Source organism: Pongo pygmaeus, chromosome 4, assembly GCF_028885625.2.
Source record: "Pongo pygmaeus isolate AG05252 chromosome 4, NHGRI_mPonPyg2-v2.0_pri, whole genome shotgun sequence".
In the NCBI taxonomy this organism is placed as follows: Eukaryota; Metazoa; Chordata; class Mammalia; order Primates; family Hominidae; genus Pongo; species Pongo pygmaeus.
The window spans coordinates 7,832,004-7,851,970 of NC_072377.2; the positions used below are offsets into that span (position 1 = coordinate 7,832,004).

At 45.4% G+C, this 19,967-nt stretch overlaps 1 protein-coding gene across 2 annotated transcripts in view; it reads left to right on the forward strand.

The window, feature by feature from the left end:
- The window catches only part of ADCY2 (adenylate cyclase 2), a 430,631-nt gene extending 414,664 nt beyond the window's left edge, over window positions 1–15,967 (forward strand). For both annotated transcript variants that reach the window (XM_054487682.2, XM_054487684.2), the window contains 3 exons: window positions 5,212–5,326; window positions 8,828–8,952; window positions 15,156–15,967. In XM_054487682.2, the coding sequence (XP_054343657.1) occupies window positions 5,212–5,326; window positions 8,828–8,952; window positions 15,156–15,308 (393 nt within the window). In that variant the 3' untranslated portion in view covers window positions 15,309–15,967. The remainder of the gene's footprint in view (window positions 1–5,211; window positions 5,327–8,827; window positions 8,953–15,155) is intronic.
- The last annotated feature ends 4,000 nt before the right edge of the window (window positions 15,968–19,967 follow it).

Below are 19,967 nucleotides of genomic sequence, written 5' to 3' on the forward strand. Positions count from 1 at the left end.
AAGCACGACCTCCTGCTCCACTGGCTCTTGCTGAATTTGCTCCATTATTCTGCTCCCTCCATCCCCCAAATCAGACCCTAGGCTCCATCTGAGCCACCTCTGAGATTCCTACACTCACCCTCCTAGCCTATTGGCAAAACTGAGCTGACAAAGCAATGAACAGGAAACATTTGCTGTCCACATCCACTGACTCCCGAAGACTGCTCCGAGTTAGGACCGCCCGGCTCACCTGTTAGGACCTTTATGTGGCTGCTGTGTCATCCAACAGACATTTTCTCTACTGACTGAGCCAAGTTCCAGGTACATGCTGGTGACTGCTCTCAGAGTTTTACAGTCTGGGAGTGAACCGGGAGTACAAACAGCAATTCCTGTGTGAGGTGGGCACAGAGAATCTGGGAAGATTAGAGAGATCCTGCCACATGGACCGAAGAGGAAGCTAGGAGTCATTCAGAGACCGTCCCTGCCAGTGTCATAGTAGTCAAGGGGTCCATTAAAACTAATAGCCCCAATTTCCTTCACTGGTAAGAATCGAAAATAGATTAGGTCTCTGTGGAAATGAAAAGCAAAAAATCCTAAGTCTGTGTATTTTTGTGCAAACCCCAAAGCTGTCATGATGTGTCAGAAGAAGAGAGAAATTTCCTTCTGCTCTTATGCTGTTAGCAGGAAACTCAAAACTGAAAGAAAATGAACTGTCCCTCTTCACTATACATACAGAGAATCTCAAAGACACTTAAAAGGTCAGGCACCTTGGTCGTTGTTAAAGCTGTAAGTAAGAGGCAAAAGTACCACACTTAGCCATAAAACAATACTAGTATCTTCCTCCTAGATGGCTGTCATGTCAAGCAGAGTGACATGCATCTCTACACTATCACGAAGGAGACTAAGACCCAAGACCCAGGGATGCAGGCTGAATGCATTGCTTGTATCCATTTATTCAATCTTAACTGAAACCTAATGAGGTAGGGAGTTGGCTGGGTGCGGTGGCTCGTGCCTGTAATCCCAGCACTTTGAGAGGCCAAGGCAGGTGGATCACCTGAGCTCAGGAGTGCGAGACCAACCTGGCCAACATGGTGAAACCCTGTCTGTACTAAAAATACAAAAAATTAACCAGGCATGGTGGGCACACAACTATAGTCCCAGCTACTCGGGAGGCTAAGGCAGGAGAGTGGCTTGAGCCTGGGAGGCGGAGGTTGCAGTGAGCCAAGATGGTGCTAGTGCACTCCAGCCTGGGGTACAGAGCAAGACTCCATCTCAAAAAAAAAAAAAAAAAAAAAGAAGAAAGAAAGGTAGGGCGTTATTGTCCCATTTAACAGGTGAGGAAAACTGAGGCCCAGAGAAGTTAAATGACTCTACCAAGGCCACACAGCTAATGATTGCAGAAGCTGGAGCTGAACCTATTTTTGCCTGACGCAGGCAATATTCCATTGGCAACCCTCTCCCAGGTAAGCTGATTATCACAGTATGCAGTTTTTTATGCTCGGCTGGGAGAAGTCTGATGAGATCTCCTTGAAGCCCGTCAGGAGAACAGAATGCTCCTTAGATAACAATCCCCATTTATCTTCCAAATCAGATACAGGGAAACTTGAACACCAGAAGTTTTTCAGCATAGAACACAGGGCCAGACACATAACAAATGCTCAGTGAATATTTATGGAAGGAAGAGGGAGAAGAGAGTACAGAAGAGGAAGGTTATGTTTATTTTAGCCTAAAAAATTACCTCGGTTATTACCAAACAGACACTTGGGTTATAAAATCGTCTTGGTAAACATGCATCTACTTTAAGCAATGTTCCTTGCTGGTGAAACTTCCAAAACAACCAGTTTATAAAATGTGTTTCAGGGAACTGAGTGAGTAGTCTCTCTGTGTAGCTGGAAGCCCGTTAAATATCTGGGGATATATAACATAAATTATTCAGATCATAGGAGAAATAACTGCTTCATACTGCCATCAGATATTTATCGAGACCCAACTTATGAAGACTTGTTGAAATGAATGAGTTCTTCTAGAGACTGAACATAATTTTTTCTAGGGTTTGCTAAGCCCAAATGAGTTACTGATGTTGAATTAAACTTCATTCCCAGAACTCAATCTCTTCTTTTATTACTGACGTCACTTAAAACCTCCAGTTTAAACCAACTGTGTGAAAACAGATTGGGCAATAATTTCTCAAGGAGCGGAGCTTGTTTGCTGCACCTTGGTTTGGTAAAAAGCAAAATCATTTCTCCCATGGCAAATATGTCCTCCCTACTTGGACAGCTGTAATTTTTACTACACAAGATTTTGCTTGTTGATTTAACAGCTTGTGCCTCCTATTAAGGAGCACGATGTTTTCCAACTGACTGCACAAGCCTCCAAATCAGGTTTTCCCCATAAGTCGTGAGACAAAAAAATACTAGTGAGCTATGATAGAAAAGACTAACTGTTCTTAAGAAATGACTTCTGAAATTCCACCAAAGTTAGCTGACAGTCAACTTTGTAACTCCAATTTTGTGGTTATATGGTTTTTCTCTCATGACTCTAAGTTGAGAATTTACTGCAATAGTTCTATTTCCTTTGACTTTTTCTGGAATGATATAATTCACCTGAGGATAGGAAGATGTCTTTCCCTCTTGAACAGAGATTTAATTCTTCTTCTCCATTCATATTTATACTGTTTAGTGCAGTGATTCTCAACTGGGAGCAATTTTAATCCTCCCCCGACCCCCCGGAGCATTGTTATTGTCAATGGAGACATTTCTGGTTGTCACAATGGGAGGTGAAGGATGCCCCTGACGTCCAGTAGGCAGAGGCCAGGGATGGTGTTAAACATGCTGTGATGTGCAGGACAGCCCGCAGAACAGAGAATAACCCAGTTCAACCCAGTTCAAGTGTCCATGGGGCCAAGGTTGGGAAACCCTGCATTACTGCAATCCCCGTGCTCACTCCTTATTAAACACTGTGTAGAGCGGATGAATAACCCCTCTTCATTTTCCTCTCCCCTTTAGCTACCACCTTGGTAGTAGCTTTTCTCTACCTTGCTGTCACCTTGAATAGGTGCTTATGTCTACAGTCTCCATCTATCTTCTCACCCATCCCTTCTGAGTCACTGAGAGATGGGCTTTCTCTTCACTTTCCGTAGAGGATGCTCCCCCAAGGTCAGCAGGTGGCTCCTCTTTGTCCCCAGACCCTTCTTCATCTCTGATTTACCTCCCTTTGGGCTCCAATGCTCATCTCAGAAGTCACTGCCTAAGGCCCGCAACAGCCCCATGTTCCGTTTCTCCTGGTCTCTCGGCTGTTTCCCAGTGTGCCCTGCTGGTTCCCTCCCCCCGACCCATGTCCTAGCCGAGGGCATATTGCCAGCTCAACCCTCTACTATCCTATTCTCCTTTCTTCTCTTGGAGCCCTCACATGCTGTAGTAGGCACATTATGATCCTTCCTGGGTGCATGCTCTTCAAATGCACAGTGGTCACCTTTGACCTTCCACCAAAACTTAATGAGTCCATGTCTGCGTTCCTCGCAGCCATTTCCTCTTGGTGATCCCACTGCCAACCTAAGTATAGTCATTCAACAAGCATTTATTGCGTTCTTCTTCTTTGTCAGGGACTTTATTCTGCTGTGGAGACACAGATTAATAGAGCAAGGTCTCCACCCTGGTGGAACTCACAAACCAATGAGGGATGCCGACTTGAAAAGACACAAGGCACTGGCTTCCGTGCTAACACGGACGTCCATTCGGCCAAGCAGCCATGCCCAGCAGGCCTGGGACCGCATGTCAGTGAAACCCCAAAGGCCCAGCAGCTCACCAGGCAGGCTGGAACAGAAACCGTGCTCCACACCACTTTGGTGCCCAGAATCATTAAGTATTGGGGGAGCAGGAACCTTCAGGACGTTTAAAGGAATTAAATGAATTCTATGCATATACTAATAATGTAACAAAAAATAGAAACTTTTAAAAAGGTGAAATTCCAAATATAAATATAGTAAGTGCTACAAATTCATGTTAAATATAAACAGGTAACAGGAATGGTAAACAGAAATTAATAGGAAATCTGCATAGAAATATTCACTTCTTCCCACTGGGAAATCTTCAGGACTTCTCTCCTTCAGCTCTGTAATTCCCTCGTCCTCGTGGGATGACACAGCCCTCAAGGACGAGTAAATGAGGAAATTGTTACCCTGCATATTAGTTTGCTGGGGCTGCCCTAACTAAGTACTGCAAACGGGGGACTTAAACCACAGAAGTTAATTGCCTCGCTGTTCTGGAGACTGGAAACCAAAGATCAAGTCGTCAGCAAGGTTGGTCTCTCCTGAGGCCTCTGTTCTCCCCGTTTCGGGGCTCTTTCCTTCTTCTTGTGTTTTCACACGGCCTTCCCTTTGTGGGTGACTGGGTCCTAACTGCCTCTTCTTAAAAGGACACCAGTCATATTGGATTAGGGCCCACCCTTATAAGCTCATTTTATCTTAATCACCTCTTTAAAGACCCTATCTCCAAATATGGTCATATCCTGAGAGACTGGGGTTAGGACTTTAACATATGAACTTGGAGGGACACAATTCAGCCTAAAAACCTCCATTTCAAGGCCTAAGAGGGCAAATGGAGGGGGATGTTCCCAGAACTAGAGAGCGCTGCAGTGCAGAGACAGTAGCTGTCACCCGGGGCAGTAGCGCTTGTCCTCCGTGAAGACTGACCCCTGTGGAAAGCCTGCGGTGAGAAGGGAAGAGGAGGAATGAGGCCCCAAACCTCCTCCCCGCTCTCTTTTTCCACGGCACCTCTCACTGGGCAATCTCCACTGGCAGCCCAAGGACAAGGAGCGGGCACCCCCTAGCGGTCAGGCCACCAGAGCCAGAGCCCAGCAGAGAAAGGCAAAGGCCGGCTGTGGAGGGGAAAAGAGGGAAGAAGGCGCCAGCCCCTCCTCAAAGCCAGCTTCCCTTGGTGATTTCTGGACTAATACAATATAGGTTCCCCGTAATCAGCCTTAGCCTGCATGATGCGTTTGGCCTGAGGGGGCCTGAGACACGGAAGTCAGTGTCTTCTAGCACCTAACGTCTCCCCTTGTCCACACAGTGCTTCCTTGAGATGGGATTTGATTCTTATAGAATGTCTGCAGTGCCTTGTAGCATTAGAATTTGCCAGCGTTCCTTTCGGCCTAAAGCTCAGGTTTGGGACAAAGGGGAACAGTTTCCAGCTGTGATGCTCTAACTTCCATCTACCTGTGTGTGTTCGTTCTCAGGAGCCCGAGCGGCAGTACATGCACATTGGCACCATGGTGGAGTTTGCTTTTGCCCTGGTAGGGAAGCTGGATGCCATCAACAAGCACTCCTTCAACGACTTCAAATTGCGAGTGGGTACGTTCTGCAAAGAGGTCTCAGTTTCAGTTGTGTGGCAAAGATGTGGAATAAGGAGTAAGTCATAGGAGATATTGATGATCCTTTCAGTGTTGGAGTAGAACAATTACAAATGCATCCCATTGCAAGACTGGATGACAGAAGGAAGGACACTTTTGAACAAATTAGAAAAAACCCCCCTTTGGTTGGACCTAGGCTACCTGCACTCAGTCAAGGTCCTGTCTACAAACACGGCACGCACAGCCTTGAGCCGTCCTGCATTGCTGATTCACTGTGAGACATCCACTAAGAGCTGCTGCATTATTTTATGGGCTGTTGCCAATGAAACTGGGACCTGCCACTAACTATAAGATACATCCATATTTCAGAGATGTAAAAATATTTTCTTTAAAAAAGTGGATCTTAGAATTGTTGCAATACAGTTCCATCTTCCTGGGGCCACAAGCTGTAAGAACACCAAATGTGTCATAGGTTCTGAAACAGTGACAGCTTTTCAGATTGTGTTCAAATCCTAGAGAAAAAAAAATCCAGCTTTCTTTATAATATTGTTAAAAAATAACCTTTAGGCCTGGTGCAGTGGCTCATGCCTGTAATCCCAGCACTTTCGGAGGCTGAGGTGGGAAGATCACTTGATTCCAGGAGTTTGAGACCAGCCTGGGCAACATGATGAGACCCCATCTCTACAAAAAATAAATTAGCTGAGCTTGGTGGTGCATGCCTGTAGTCCCAGCTACTTCAGAGGCTGAGGTGGGAGGATTGATTGAACCCAGGAGGTTGAGGCTGCAGCAAGCCATAATAGTGCCGCTGCAATCCAGCCTGGGTAACAGAAAGAGACTCTGTCACCAAAAAAAAAAAAAAAAGTAACGTTTACTTGGTTGAAAACAAAGGCTTCCTGATTTCTAAATTTTTAACAGACTTTAAGTTGATTTTTTTTTAGCATGTTTCATTACTTGCCTTTTACAAATTGTTGTTTTTTTAAATGTGTGTTTTAAGCCATCAAGTCAACACACAGCTGGGTTGCGATGTGTGCAGTTACTTGCAACCATTCAGATTTCTAAGAGCTTCCTTGACCATTTTATGGTTTTCTTGGCAACACATTTTGCTTCTTCTGAGACTCAGTTTATATAAGAGCAGTTCAGGCAGCAAATTCTATCTGAATGGTCTTTAACGCTCTCTTACATACAAATTTCAACTTTAAAAAGAAATCTGAATATTTAAAGCCATTTTTTTCCTTTGCTATGGGTATGTCCTGAATTTCATATAAATCTAAAATATGTTACATCTCTTTCACAAATGAGATGTGTTTCTCCACTTGTACTATTAGTTGTCAGTGTTTAATCACATTTTTCTTTTTTTTTTTTTTTTGAGGCAGAGTCTTGCTCTGTCACCCAGGCTGGAGTGCAGTGTCACGATCTCAGTTCACTGCAACCTCCACCTCCTGGGTTCACATGATTCTCCTGCCTCAGCCTCCCAACTAGCTGGGATTACAGGCATGTGCCACCACACCTGGCTAATGTTTGTATTTTTAGTAGAGACAGGATTTCACCATGTTGGCCAGGCTGGTCTCTCACTCCTGACCTCAAGTGATCTGCCCACCTCAGTCTCCCAAAAGGCCATATTTTTCTTTTTACTTTCTCAGTTCTGTGCATAGTAAACCCCTCTCGGGGGCTCTACCTTACACAAAGATGAGATGACCACACCAAACATGGGCATGTCCCTTTGACCCCAGAGACTCTACACTGTTTTGACAGCTTGGAAAATGGGCTCCTCAAATGTTGCTACTATGCCTCTTAAAAAAAAAAATGTATTACATGGGCATATTAGTCAGGGTTATCTAGAGGGACAGAAATAATAGGATAGATGTATATATAAAGGAAAGTTTATTAAGAAGAATTAACTCACACAGTCACAAGGCGTGGTCCCTCATTAGGCCATCTGCAAGCTGAGGAGCAAGGAAGCCAGTCCGAGTCCCAAAACTGAAGAACTTGGAGTCTGATGCTGGAGGGCAGGAAGCATCCAGCACAGGAGAAAGATGTAGGCTGGGATGCTAAGCCAGTCTAATCTCTCCACGTTCTTCTGCCTGCTTTTATTCTGGCCATGCTGGCAGCTGATCAGATGGTGCCCACTCACATTGAGGGTGGGTCTGCCTTTCCCAATCCACTCACTCAAATGTTAATCTCCTTTGGCAACACCCTCACAGACACACCTAGGAACAGTACTTTGCATCTGTCAATCCAATTAATTTGACATTTAGTATTAACTATCACAATGGGAGAATGACCTCTTCTATTATCAAACTTACGGAGACCAAAATAATATTGCCCTGCACTGCAGCATGGGACCAGAACAGCTATTTGCCAGTCACATGTGCTACATCCAAAGTGCCATTTTCCTGGTCTAGATTTCAGTGATATTGTTCAGATTCATGTGAACTACTGAATGGACCTCCTTCCAGTGGTGTTTATTGACATTAAATGCCTACTTTACCCTGATTGTCCAATAACTGATAAAGTCTATACCTCAACCCCATGTATCAGCCTTGTTAGATTTCTAAGGAAGCCCGAACTCAACGTTTCACTTGGCCTTTGAGTCTTCCTTTCCCCAGACCCTCAGTCTCTCCCAGGAGGGGGCTTCCCTGCTTGACCTCCATGCACTGTGACATCCAGAGGCAGTTCGGGGATAGCAACGTGGAAGAATAATATTGCCAACAAAAGTGATGGGACAAATAATGAGGCGAATTCACTCCTAGCATCCTTTTCAGCGTATCTAACTGTAGAATCAGTTGGAACCACAAATCGAGCACACATCTACACTAACTAGAGATGGCCCTGTTGCCAGCAATAATCAGTCCAGGCTCTTCCCCACCCCTAGAGCTGCTGACCAAGCAGAGATGAACAGTGGCCAGAAGAAAAGCTGAGCTGACAGATGCAAGACTGGAACCGCAGGCCAGTGTCCAGCAGCTGACCCCTGGGTGCTCTGACCTGTGCCAGAGCTGGAATAAATTATTTGAGATGCCTAAACTGGAAGTGTGTTTTCCTGAGTATGCCACAAAACCAAAGGAGAATTTATTTCTTACCTCTTTTGTACCTGCAAAGGTACTGCTTGGAAGAGTATTGGGGCTGTTTCCTGACCTAACTTTCCATTGCAAAAGGGAAGCTTTGGCCTGGCGTGGTGGCTCACTCCTGTAATCCCAGCACTTTGGGAGGCCAAGACAGGTGAATCTCCTGAGCTCAGGAGTTTGAGACCAGCCTGGGCAACATGGCAAAACTCTGTCTCTACCAAAAATGCAAAAAATTAGCCAGGTGTGGTGGTGTGTTCCTGTAGCCCCAGCTACTTGGGAGGCTGAGGTGGGAGGATTGCTTGAGCCTGGGAGGTGAAGGTTGCAGTCAGCCAAGATTGCACCACTGCACTCCAGCCTGGGTGACAGAGTAAGACCCTATCTCAAAAAAAAGACAATGGCTATAAGATGAATCTTGCTAACTCAACTCTGATGTGGCACAGGTATTAACCATGGACCTGTGATAGCTGGTGTGATTGGAGCTCAGAAGCCGCAATATGATATCTGGGGCAACACCGTCAATGTGGCCAGTAGGATGGACAGCACTGGAGTCCTGGACAAAATACAGGTAATGCAGTGTGTGGTCTGCGCTGCCTTCATCAACCATGTCTGTTCTCTTGGGAACCATAAATAAGTATAATAAGGATACTAATATATTAAAACAAAGGAAAAAAGTAAACCTTGAAATTTACTTAAATCTTTTGGAGAACAATTTTTGGGGAAATGTCAGTTTCTGTATTGACTGTTAACAACAACAACAAAATTCTAACAATATAAAGGCAATTGCATCTGTGAAAACAAATGATCCAACAGCAACCAGCATGATGGCACAACAGCCCTGAGCATTCGGTACAGGAGTGGTGCCCTCTTCCACCTTTATTACTTCTCCTGGTGCCAATACCTTGAAAAGGACTTTGCAAATGAGAGGGATCACATGCAACCAAAACCAGATACAACCCCTCACCTTCTTCTCTCAAGCTGAATTGGGAGGAGGGGAAGTGGTAGGCTTGGGAGAGGCGGGAGATGAAATAGAAGGTTGATATGAATGGCAGCTCTGGAATCCACCCAAGAGGGAGAAAGGAAGGTCTAACAAATGAAAAGCAGTGGTTAGAGAGAACTAAAATTATTTTGTGTGACTATTTCCGTTGTTCATTAAATCAATTATAATCATGGTTAAAGTAACTATATTACAATAGCACTAATAATATCATAGTTTTAAAAGTATTTTAACATCACTGAAAAGATAATAGAAAAAAAAATCTGTTATTAGAACTATGCTGAAACTATCACCCAAGTTACAAAAGAGCAGTGGTTCTGCCCAGGTTGACAGTGACAGAATCAAGGAAGAGCAGGAAGAGAAAGAAGGGAGGCTACAAAGACAGAAGCTCTGTCAAATCTGTTCTTCAGTTTGCTCCGCACCCACATCTTGTGCTCCTCCCACGTGCTGATTAGGTGCTGTGGCTACAGCATGAGCAAGTCAGACTCAACTTTGCCCTTGTACAGCGAATGTTCTCTTGGAGACGACCGTTATCCACCAGAAGTAACGGTGGTGCCACTGCAAGTGTGACTGTGCTGGAGGACTTCAGCTGGCCTGTGTGGCTGGGGAAGGCTCTGGAGAACTCGATTTTCAGACGACAGGCTGTGTAAGAAAGGTGTGGAACTGGAGACAGTGTGTGAAGACCGCCTTTTCAGACATGAAGTGAGCTGATGGCGCAGAAGGGGAAGGGAGTTCAAGGCTGCTTTCAATAATTATCCTGAACATGGGCAATGCTCACAGGAAGAACAGAGTGAGGGGACCAGTGAAAATAAAGGTGGTTTGAGGTTCCCCCAGTGAAGGAAGGAGATTGGAACAGTGTGTGGTTGGAGAGTGGGCTCACAGCTGAGTAGCAACATCTGCAGCATTAATGGACAAAAATGAAGAAGGAAGGGTGCAAGAGTGGAAACAGGAAGCTATGGTTCATTCCAGTATTTGGAAGAAAGAAGGGGATCTCAGCTAAGAAAAGAATCATAAGAAGATGAAGAGGTGCATGTCATTACATTTTAAATCTACCATTATACTCTTGGTAATATATGTAGAATGGTATACATATTCACAAGGTTAAGATGTAACTGTAAAGCCATTTTGTACCATGGTTTGGAAATTTTGCTTAAACTGTGGTTAGAGATTACCTTTTTAATTTTCACCATTCAACCCACACCCAAATCCACTTAATATATTTTGGTTAATACTAGAATTTCATTCAATTTTACCATTATTACGCCGAGAAGCTATCCTGAAGCTTGCTATCATAGTGACAAAATGGCACGCCAATGTAATATCTGTCCCCCTCAGAGGCACAAACATCTAGCAACACAGAAGGTGTTTCAGTGAAGAGCTTGGAGATACCAAGGTTTTATGGTCCTTCCTTACCTTCTTCAAAATTCTGCTTCTATTAATAGCTAGAAATTAGTGAAATTCAATCTGCCTTCCAGTGAGCTCATCAGTGAGCTGATCATCAGCAGCTGGAACACGTACACCTGATTGTGCACAGTTCCAGACACCCAGAGAGAAGGGCTGGGATCTGCAAGTGAGAAGCGTGTGTGCACGTGTGTGTACATGCATGTGTGTGTGTGTCTGTGCTGAACACTCTATTTGTCTCACTCTCACAAAGCAGTGGATTCACGTCTCACTCCCATTATGTTACATTCTGGAAAATGAATTTCTGCTAAATGGCAAATTTATATGAAAGTCACCGGACTCTCACAATAGGTTTATCATGGTGGCCTTCTGGGCTTTTGATGAATCCCTATAGTGTGTGTCTCAGCTTAGCCAAGACACGCAAATAGCCTTGCCTCCTAAAATTGACTGCACAGACTGGCACCGTCCTTTCCTCTTTAAAAGACCGTCCCCTCCATTGTTGTCAGAATGGGCTTTTATTAAACCTCAACTTACCTGCCTTTCATATTTACCCCACCTCGTTCATTCCTGTGGTCTTTCTAAAGGATATCTTTAATTTTTGTATGGAATGGAGGAAACATTACTTCTAAGTGTCTGCCTTCTTTTATTTAGATTGAGTCAACACTTGCTACAAAGTAAGTAAAAGTCCAACAAAGAGAAGGAAGAGATAAAAGAAAACTAATGGGAGGTGGAGAGGAAATATTCCAACCAAACTGGCCATTGCCAAGGATCTGCTCACGAGATCAGACTTGGAGTGAGTTTCCAACACCGGCTCCAGCTGCCTCCCCTCATGCTAGGGTGCAAGACGAGGCTCTTCTCCCTGGGGCTGCAGCTGTGGTCATCATCTGTGGAGACTGCTCAGTTGCCCAGCCAGAACAAGAATCGTGGGGCGTTTTGGCAGCCTAGTCTAATCATTTCCTGATGGTACCAAGGCTTCCGGGACTTTCTGCATAAACATCGCTAGCCACTTCCAATGCCCAGGGATGCTCCTACAATCCTGGACAACCCCGGGTCTTATCTTGGCAGGGAAGAGAGGCCTGCCCCTACCAAGGACTCACTTTCCCACCTGCAGGCCAGCCCATGTCCCCAGCACAACACCCGGAATACTCCGAAGATTTATGGCAGTTTTTAATATGCTTTCTAGCTCCCCTAGCAGCTTTTAAGCACCTGGGATAAGTATCAAAAGCAATTTGAGCGAGGCAGGTCATGGAGAGTGTTCCCTCTTGGAGATCGTAAATCTCCTAGGGGTCGATGTTTGAAATGAGTTTGAGCTCATGTGTGTCTCAAAGAGGATATTGGGCTTCATAAAGCTCCATGTGACTCAGGGCAGGTCAGCCACCTGCACCTGCTCCATGACTTCTGATCCCTGGAGGGAAACAAGACAGGTTTCTGCCTGTCAGTAGGGAGCCATGTTTGTAGACCTGTGTTTGCTTCCTTAGCACAGAAGCTGGAAGGGCTGCATTTGGGTAGGTTTTTAATCCCGAAGGTGTGGCTCACTTCCCCACTCCAGTAAGCTCTCTTTTCCATTTATGTGCAAAAAATAGTAGTGAGATGCCAGGAAAATAAAAAACGATGCCCAGACCATTAATAAGCTTCTCCTAGGCCTGAGGAACGGGTTCTTTTTATTAAAGAGCATTTAACTCCCAGCATGCTTTCTAGCCTGGAAACCCCAAGAACAGCATAGCAAGCCCACTCTGCAATGCTGCGGGCTTCTCCTAGGCCTGGAGGCATAGTAACCAGTGCGCATCGAGATGGACAGCTTCTTCCTCCCGGTTTCCCATTAATCATGCGGTGCTGATTGGCGGGTGGTTTGGCATTATGAACACCCATGGATAGTTTTAAAATGCCAGTGACATTAGCACCAGTAAATACCTCAACAGTTAACCCCCAAAGTACCAAAAGATTGGTTTGTTCTCTGTGTGGAAGGCCACTTGTCCAATGACTGCAGAATTTGCAAACCTGAGTTTCTTGGTTTTCTTCATCTTCTTTCGGTTCTTATCCAATACACAAAGCACTCCCTGGGCTCCTGCCCTCCTCTTGGGACTTGGGCTGGACCAGAGCAGCAGGACATGGGCATCTGGCACCTGTGCTTCCTTTTCCTTTCTGCTCTGCTCATCAGGGTCCTGAGGACCCACATGTGGATCTTGTGCTAGGGGCTGTCCTTCCATGACATTGCAGAAGGGTGGATGATTCTTCCATAGCCCGTCCTTAAGATCTGTGCATGGAGGATTCACCCTGGTTCTGGGTGTCCCTGGATGCTGTCCTGGGCTCTCATGAGCACAGCCCCTCATGGTTTCCTTGCACTTCTGCCTCTGCCCCAACAGCGGCGTCTGTCCTCAAGGCCCCTCTCAGTCTCCAAGTCCAAGGAGGCTGGAGCTTTGCTATTGACATGGCCCCCACCTTTGCACCTTCCCCAGGACACACCACAACCAAAATTGTGCCATAACAACACTGCTGTGTGCCATAACACTGCTATGTGCCAGAACAACGCTGCTGTGTGTCGTAACACTGCTGTGTGCCACAACAATGCTGCTGTGTGCCACAACAACGCTTCTGTGTGTCATAACAGCGCTGCGGTGTGCCATAACACTGCTATATGCCAGAACAACACTGTTGTGTGCCATAACACTGCTGTGTGTCATAACAGTGCTGCGGTGCGCCATAACGCTGCTATACGCCAGAACAACGCTGCTGTGTGCCATAACACTGCTGTGTGCCATAACAACGCTGCTGTGCGCCGTAACACTGCTGTGTGCCACGACAACGCTGCTGTGCGCCACGACAACGCTGCTGTGCACCACGACAACGCTGCTGTGCGCCATGACAACGCTGCTGTGTGCCATAACACTGCTGTGTGCTATAACAACACTGCTGTGTGCCGCAACAACGCTGCTGGGTGACATAACAACAAGGCTGTGTGACATAGCAACGCTGCTATGCGCCATAACAATGCTGCTGTGTGCCACAACAACACTGCTGTGTGCCATAACAACGCTGCTGTGCCACAACAACGCTGCTGTGTGCCATAACACTGCTGTGTGGCTTGCAAGCTGCCCAGCCCTGCCACACCTGCCTGGCACAGGTTTGTCACTCCAGTGCTGGAGGTGGCCAGGGTCTCACAGGTGCCCTTGTTGCAGCCATGCCAGCTGCTTTCTCGGATGAAGTGGGAGGAGATTGCTCCTTTGTGCCTTTTTCTCATGGTTCTAAAGCAGCATTACCAGGGCTTTCTGTCTGCCCAAACTCAGATACCTGCTAGGGGACACTGGGTGGAGGAGCAGGTAGCCAACAGAGGGGTCTTCCCTGGCCTCAGAAGCTGAGGCCTCACCCTCAGACCACGCCTATGTGCCTCACTGGTTCTCTGCTTTTGCAGCTCCTCCACACTCAGGCAGCCTAAGCCCAGGCAGGTGCGGGCCCACAGTCCCAGACAGGGTGTCCCAAGGAAGGCGCAGCACACGCGGAAGCTGAGAGAGCCAGTACGGAACAGTGCATCTCCACTGAGGAGGAAGCCGTCAGAGCCAGCAAGTTCACGGCCATCTGACCCACAGGGCCTGGACATGGTTTGGCTGCCGGGGCCCTCGCCTGTCGGTGCAATGGCAGGAAATAAGTCGTCCTGTCAAGCCAGCGGCCTGCAAGAGGGGCTGCCCTCCTTAGCCCCCCATTTCAATGCAGTGAAGCGAGGAGACCTTTGAGACTCGACTGGGAGCGTCATGCTCATGAGGACACCAGTGCAAATTCCCACAGTTCTTTCAGTTTTAGGTCACTTCACTCACAGGCATCAAACCTGACAGACGCGACCATTTGCAGGGGTTGACAGTGTTCAGTGCTCCTTCTCAGGGTGTTCCTCCCATGGACACTGAAATCTATGATTAATGTTTATTATTTCATGAAAGGACATTCATGACAATGTATAAACATCATCCAGAATCCCACCACTCCAGCCTATTTTGGTTTACTCTTTTTCCAGGTCTCTCAGTGTGAATACATAACATCACGTGGTTGAAATCATAGCCTGGATCCAGGCTCAATTCCTTTTCTGGGTGAAATGGTTCGACATTGTCTCATCCATGATAGCATCATGGTGGCACCGTAGTTTACTGGAGTACTTGAATTTTAGGTTGTTTCCAGTTTTTCACTATCCCAGCGCTGAATTAAACAACATTGTCCTTTACAACCTTTTTTTCTTGTGGATTACTCTCACTTTTCTACTAACTTCTCAGGAGTGGAATTCCTGGGTCAAAGAGCATGGTGCTTTTTTTAGCTCTTCATCCTTGAGTCAGATGGGTTGTATCAATGTATGTACTAAGCCCATTTTCCCATGTTCCTGTGCCTTCTAGGTTACCGAGGAGACGAGCCTCGTCCTGCAGACCCTCGGATACACGTGCACCTGTCGAGGAATAATCAATGTGAAAGGAAAGGGGGACCTGAAGACGTACTTTGTAAACACAGAAATGTCAAGGTCCCTTTCCCAGAGCAACGTGGCATCCTGAAGAGTCACCTTCATTTTGGCAAGAAGACTGTATTTTCAGGAAGGTATCACACACTTTCTGACTGCAACTTCTGTCCCTTGTTTTTGATGTGCGTGCTGTCTGTCCTATGGAGCCTCTGCAGACTCGTTCCCATGACCCAGTGGCATACCGTTTGGTGTCTGATGTGTGCCCAGATTGTTCTGCCACTTGCACTGTGCTTGCTCCCAAGCAAAAGGGAAAAGAAGTGCGCATGATAGAAGAAAAGTGTTGAGAGAACTAACAGAGGAGAAAGGTGAAACACACACATTCTTAAGGCAATAAAACTAGGGGGTGTATATTATCTTCTGGTGCATGTTCTTTTCTGGAAAATACGGTAGCTCGCCAACCGCATCTGCTGGTCTGATATTCAAACACACAGTATTCGTGAATAAGTTGATTCTGTCCCCCACACGGAGTCTCTGCTCACCCATTGTCTCATTGCCAGTGGTGTCCAAGGGCCCCCGTTGGGACCCACGGCTCTCTTCCCTCTGCTCCATGTGTCTCATGCCAGCAGCACGTCGCCATCCATCACCAGAATTAGTCCTCACAGCCTAGGACCAGTTTTGTATCAAACTCGTCTGATGTTTTGATGCCATTTGTCTTTTGTAAAGTTAATTCATTAAAAGTTTTATGTACTTTGATTTACAGTGCCTGTATCTTTTATTTTCCTGTCTTCTTTCTCCTGTGATTTGCTCCAGAATTAAAGTTTGTTTTCCATCCATTCTCCCTTTTGACACAGTTGTTTCAGAAAGAGCTCTCCAGAAGCCAATACTGAGATATAATTCAGATTAGGACGCAGTGTGTGATGCAGATAATTGGCTACTCAGCTCCTGGAAAGCAGGCAAGCATGTTGAATGTATCTAGTGGTCTGATTTTAATTTGGGCATCTCTAGAGAACGCTTTCAGGGAAAAATACTTTAATAGTAAAAAGATTCTCTGCGAGCAACAGTGCCCCCTCCGTCCACTACGCTCCTGTCTACAGGAATGTTTTGCTGGAGCTAACAGACATAGACTGCAAAAGAATAATTTGGAACCAGCTATGCAAATCAGTCTCACAATAGCGTGAACTAACCGAGAGAAGTACTAAGTCCCACAAACTGCCTGTTAAGTCTGAGAAGGCTAAAGAAGACACACAGCCAACGTTCATGCATTTTTAAAGACAGAAGGCCTTGAAGAATTTGTTCTTGTAAATCCAACACAAGTTGTTTGGTACTTTTAACATAAAGAAATCATACTTTGCCAAATAGTGAAAAGTAGAGCAATCGTGTGTAATCTAATGTTTAAAAGCAAAACTGCAAATTGTAGCCCAGTTGGTCAAACTTGTTTTCTTTTTATAACTCATGGCAGGCATCTGTAAGAGGTAGAGGACCCAGATGATCTCTTAGGAAGCCTTTTCTTCGTGGGAACTCGAACTTGAAGCACAAGTTCCTGGTTCAAATCCCGGCTCTGATTTTTTTACTGGCTGTGTGACTTTGAACACATCTCTTAGTCCCTCTTAGGAGTACTTTCCTTATTGGCAACTCATGGAATCACTAGTGATTAAACGAGGCAATGACTGTGAGAGAACCTGGCAGGTGCCCTGTGGCACATTCACAGCACGGGCGCAGCTGCTGTGCCAGGACTGTGACTCATTCCCAGTAAAAGGCACTTATCGAAGCTGATAACCGTCCTTCATCACCGAAGTATGAGTAGAGCATGACTTATTTAGTATTCTGCCTCAGTGGGGATTTTTTTGATCCTGTAATCACAACTCGGCATTGGCCTTAATATACCTAAATCTCCAAAAACAGTGATTAAAGCAAGAGAATTATTACAAGGGCTTTTCTCTTTCCTCTAATCGAAATCTGGACTAGTCTGGACTAGGATACCATAGTGTTTTCGTGAGCTCAAACTGGCCTTGGTGTAAAATGTGTAAGGATGAGCAGCAGGCATACCTCGTGGGTTCTTCCTCCGTTACATCCTGCTACACTCATCCACAGGTCACCTTAGTTCACCTACCCTGAGTGAACACCCGCAGCTGGGTGGGTGGCCCACCAAGTTCTCATAAACAGAGTCCCTCCCATTCCCCCACGGGGTGCACTGAACTTGGGTTTGTGCTAAAAAGAACTCAAAAGGAGAACCGTGCTCTCCCAAAGCCATATCACCAGTCTTACCAAACAATAGGCTTTTAAAAGCATTCAGAGTCATTGTCAGAATCCACTGTGGGAAGCTCTGTGTGCACCTGGGCCCTTCTAGGTGTGGTCCCATAGCAGCAGCCTTAGCATCCCCTGGGAACTTATCAAAAATGCAAATTCTCGGGCCCCAACCTGAAGGAGGACCCTGAATTTGAGATCCCTGGGGCGGGGGCCCAGCACAATTGCTGTTTAGTGAACAGGTTCTCCAGGTGATTCTGATCCCTGATCAAGCTTGAGACCTCCCTCCCTCCCCATTGTTTTTGCAGGTGAGGAAACAGGGGCAGAGTAATTCAGGCACATGTGTTCAGAGTTCCACAGCTGATTAGCAGTTGAGGCCAGGCTAGAATGGAAAACTGCCTGTTTCTTGAATCTGAAAGAGCATTATTCCTGGTCAAAGCTCCTTAAAGCTCTGGGCAGCTAAAAGCATCCCTTTGAGCAAAAATGCCAGGCAGAAAACTGGCAGTGCACCTCTCATCAGCCCAGGTCCCAGTGCCATTGGTTTAAGGAAAAAAAATCTCTCCCCAATGCTCTCCTTAACCTTTAAGTCTTACAGGAAGCCTTTCATAGAAATTGCCTCCAGTCCAGTTGCCTAAAAACCCCAGTGTTTTACATATCTGTTTGTTTAGAAGTGTCTAAGTTTTGTCATCAATCCACGATGTTATTCTTCCTTCCCAACTCACTGTGCTCCTAAAGGCAGCAACCATTCCTCTTTCCTTTCCTCTGGATACCAGGTAACATCATCAGGCCGGGTGCAGTGGCTCACTCCTGTAACCCCAATATTTTGGGAGGCCAAGGAGAGAGGATCACTTAAGCCCAGGAGTCTGAGACCAGCCTGGGCAACATAGCAAGACCCCATCTCTACAAAATATAAGAAAATGAGCTGGGCATGGTGGCACGTGCCTGTAGTCCCAGCTACATGGGAGGCTGAGGTGGGAGGATCACTTGAGCCCAGGAAGTCCAGAACGCAGTGAGCCTTGATTACACCACTGCACTCCAGCCTGGGTGACAGAGTGAGACTCTGTCTCAAAAAAGAAAAGAAAAAAAAGAAAAAAAGAAAAAGAAACATAATTGCCCAGTGATGAAAATTTGATAAACCAAAACAATCCATTAATATAAGAATATATTATGTGTGATGACTTTAACAAGCATTCATGCATTGGCTTTAAATGATAAACATTGAGATACCAAGAGAAATACACTTAATTTTCTCTTACGGCCTAACAAATGTGAGATCTTTTGAAATCTTGGCCAATTACAGCCCTGCCTTTTGAAAGTCAGTATGTAGTAGAAGGTGAAGGGAGTAAGGTCTGACTTAAAGTAAATGAAAATAATTTAGTTTGACTTTAATTTATTACAGTCACTTACAGATGCCTTGTCTTTGTTGAAATCAAGTCTGAATAATGAATAATTTATAAATATTTCTATAACCCAAACTTTATATATTTTCTATTATGTTACTATAAATATGGTATAATGCACCCAAAGGCATTCGAAATAAACTACTGCCATTTGTTTGAAATAAATAAAAGACACCTACACTGAAAAACTGTTTTCAAAAAAATAAAGAAATATTTAGGAGTCACTCAGCCTTGAAATTGCTGGAATTCAGTGTCATTTATTTTTAGAGAATCCTTTTTGCATATTCAAAACAATAAAACCAGTGATGGAGCAATCAGTATTGAAATTAATTAGGCCACCTGCCCATTCACTGCTAAACTGTGGGAAATTTAATCATGGTAGATGAGAGATGATTTCTTCCAAGGGATCCATTCATTAAAAATGTAGCTGATACTTTAATACTTGGGTAAGTTTCAAATTATCTCCAAAAGTAAGTATTTCCAACTTAGGTTAAAAGCGACTGCTTCCAAAAAGAAGACTGTTTAAAGTCAAGTCATTGCTGTGATGGCGGGGCACTGGGTGGGACATGCACTGGGTGCCTGTGTTATGCCTGCGCTCCAGCAGCTCATTGCCTTCCGCATGAACTCTTCTAGGTTTGGAAATTCCACTTTAAAAATGAGGAAATGTCTGCTCATATAGATGATATGACTTGCCCTAGAACACAAATCTAGAAAATGCAGCAACCAGAATTTTACCCGTTTGTTGAACACCGAAATCTAGTCTCTTCCCATGACTGGCCCCCTCTCTCTGAGCAGTAATAGTGAGCATTGCTGGCCACCAGGGCCACCCATCCTTACTAGGGCTCCTGGTCCCAACTGCACAAAATTCTGTTATTTGTGATTCAGACCTCTGGAAAAACAAAAATGGAATTTCTAGAGTTCAATTGTGCCAAAAGACAATTGTCATTACATCTCCTCTTGGAGAAAGGAACATATCAGGGTTGTTTGTGTTACCAGGCAGCAGGAGTTCCCCTAACTCTTGGGAAAAGTAACTGCACCTCACTCCTGTGACTGCCTCCCCAAAGAATCCTGGCAAATGTAGAGCCAGTGAACAGAAACCAACCCAACCA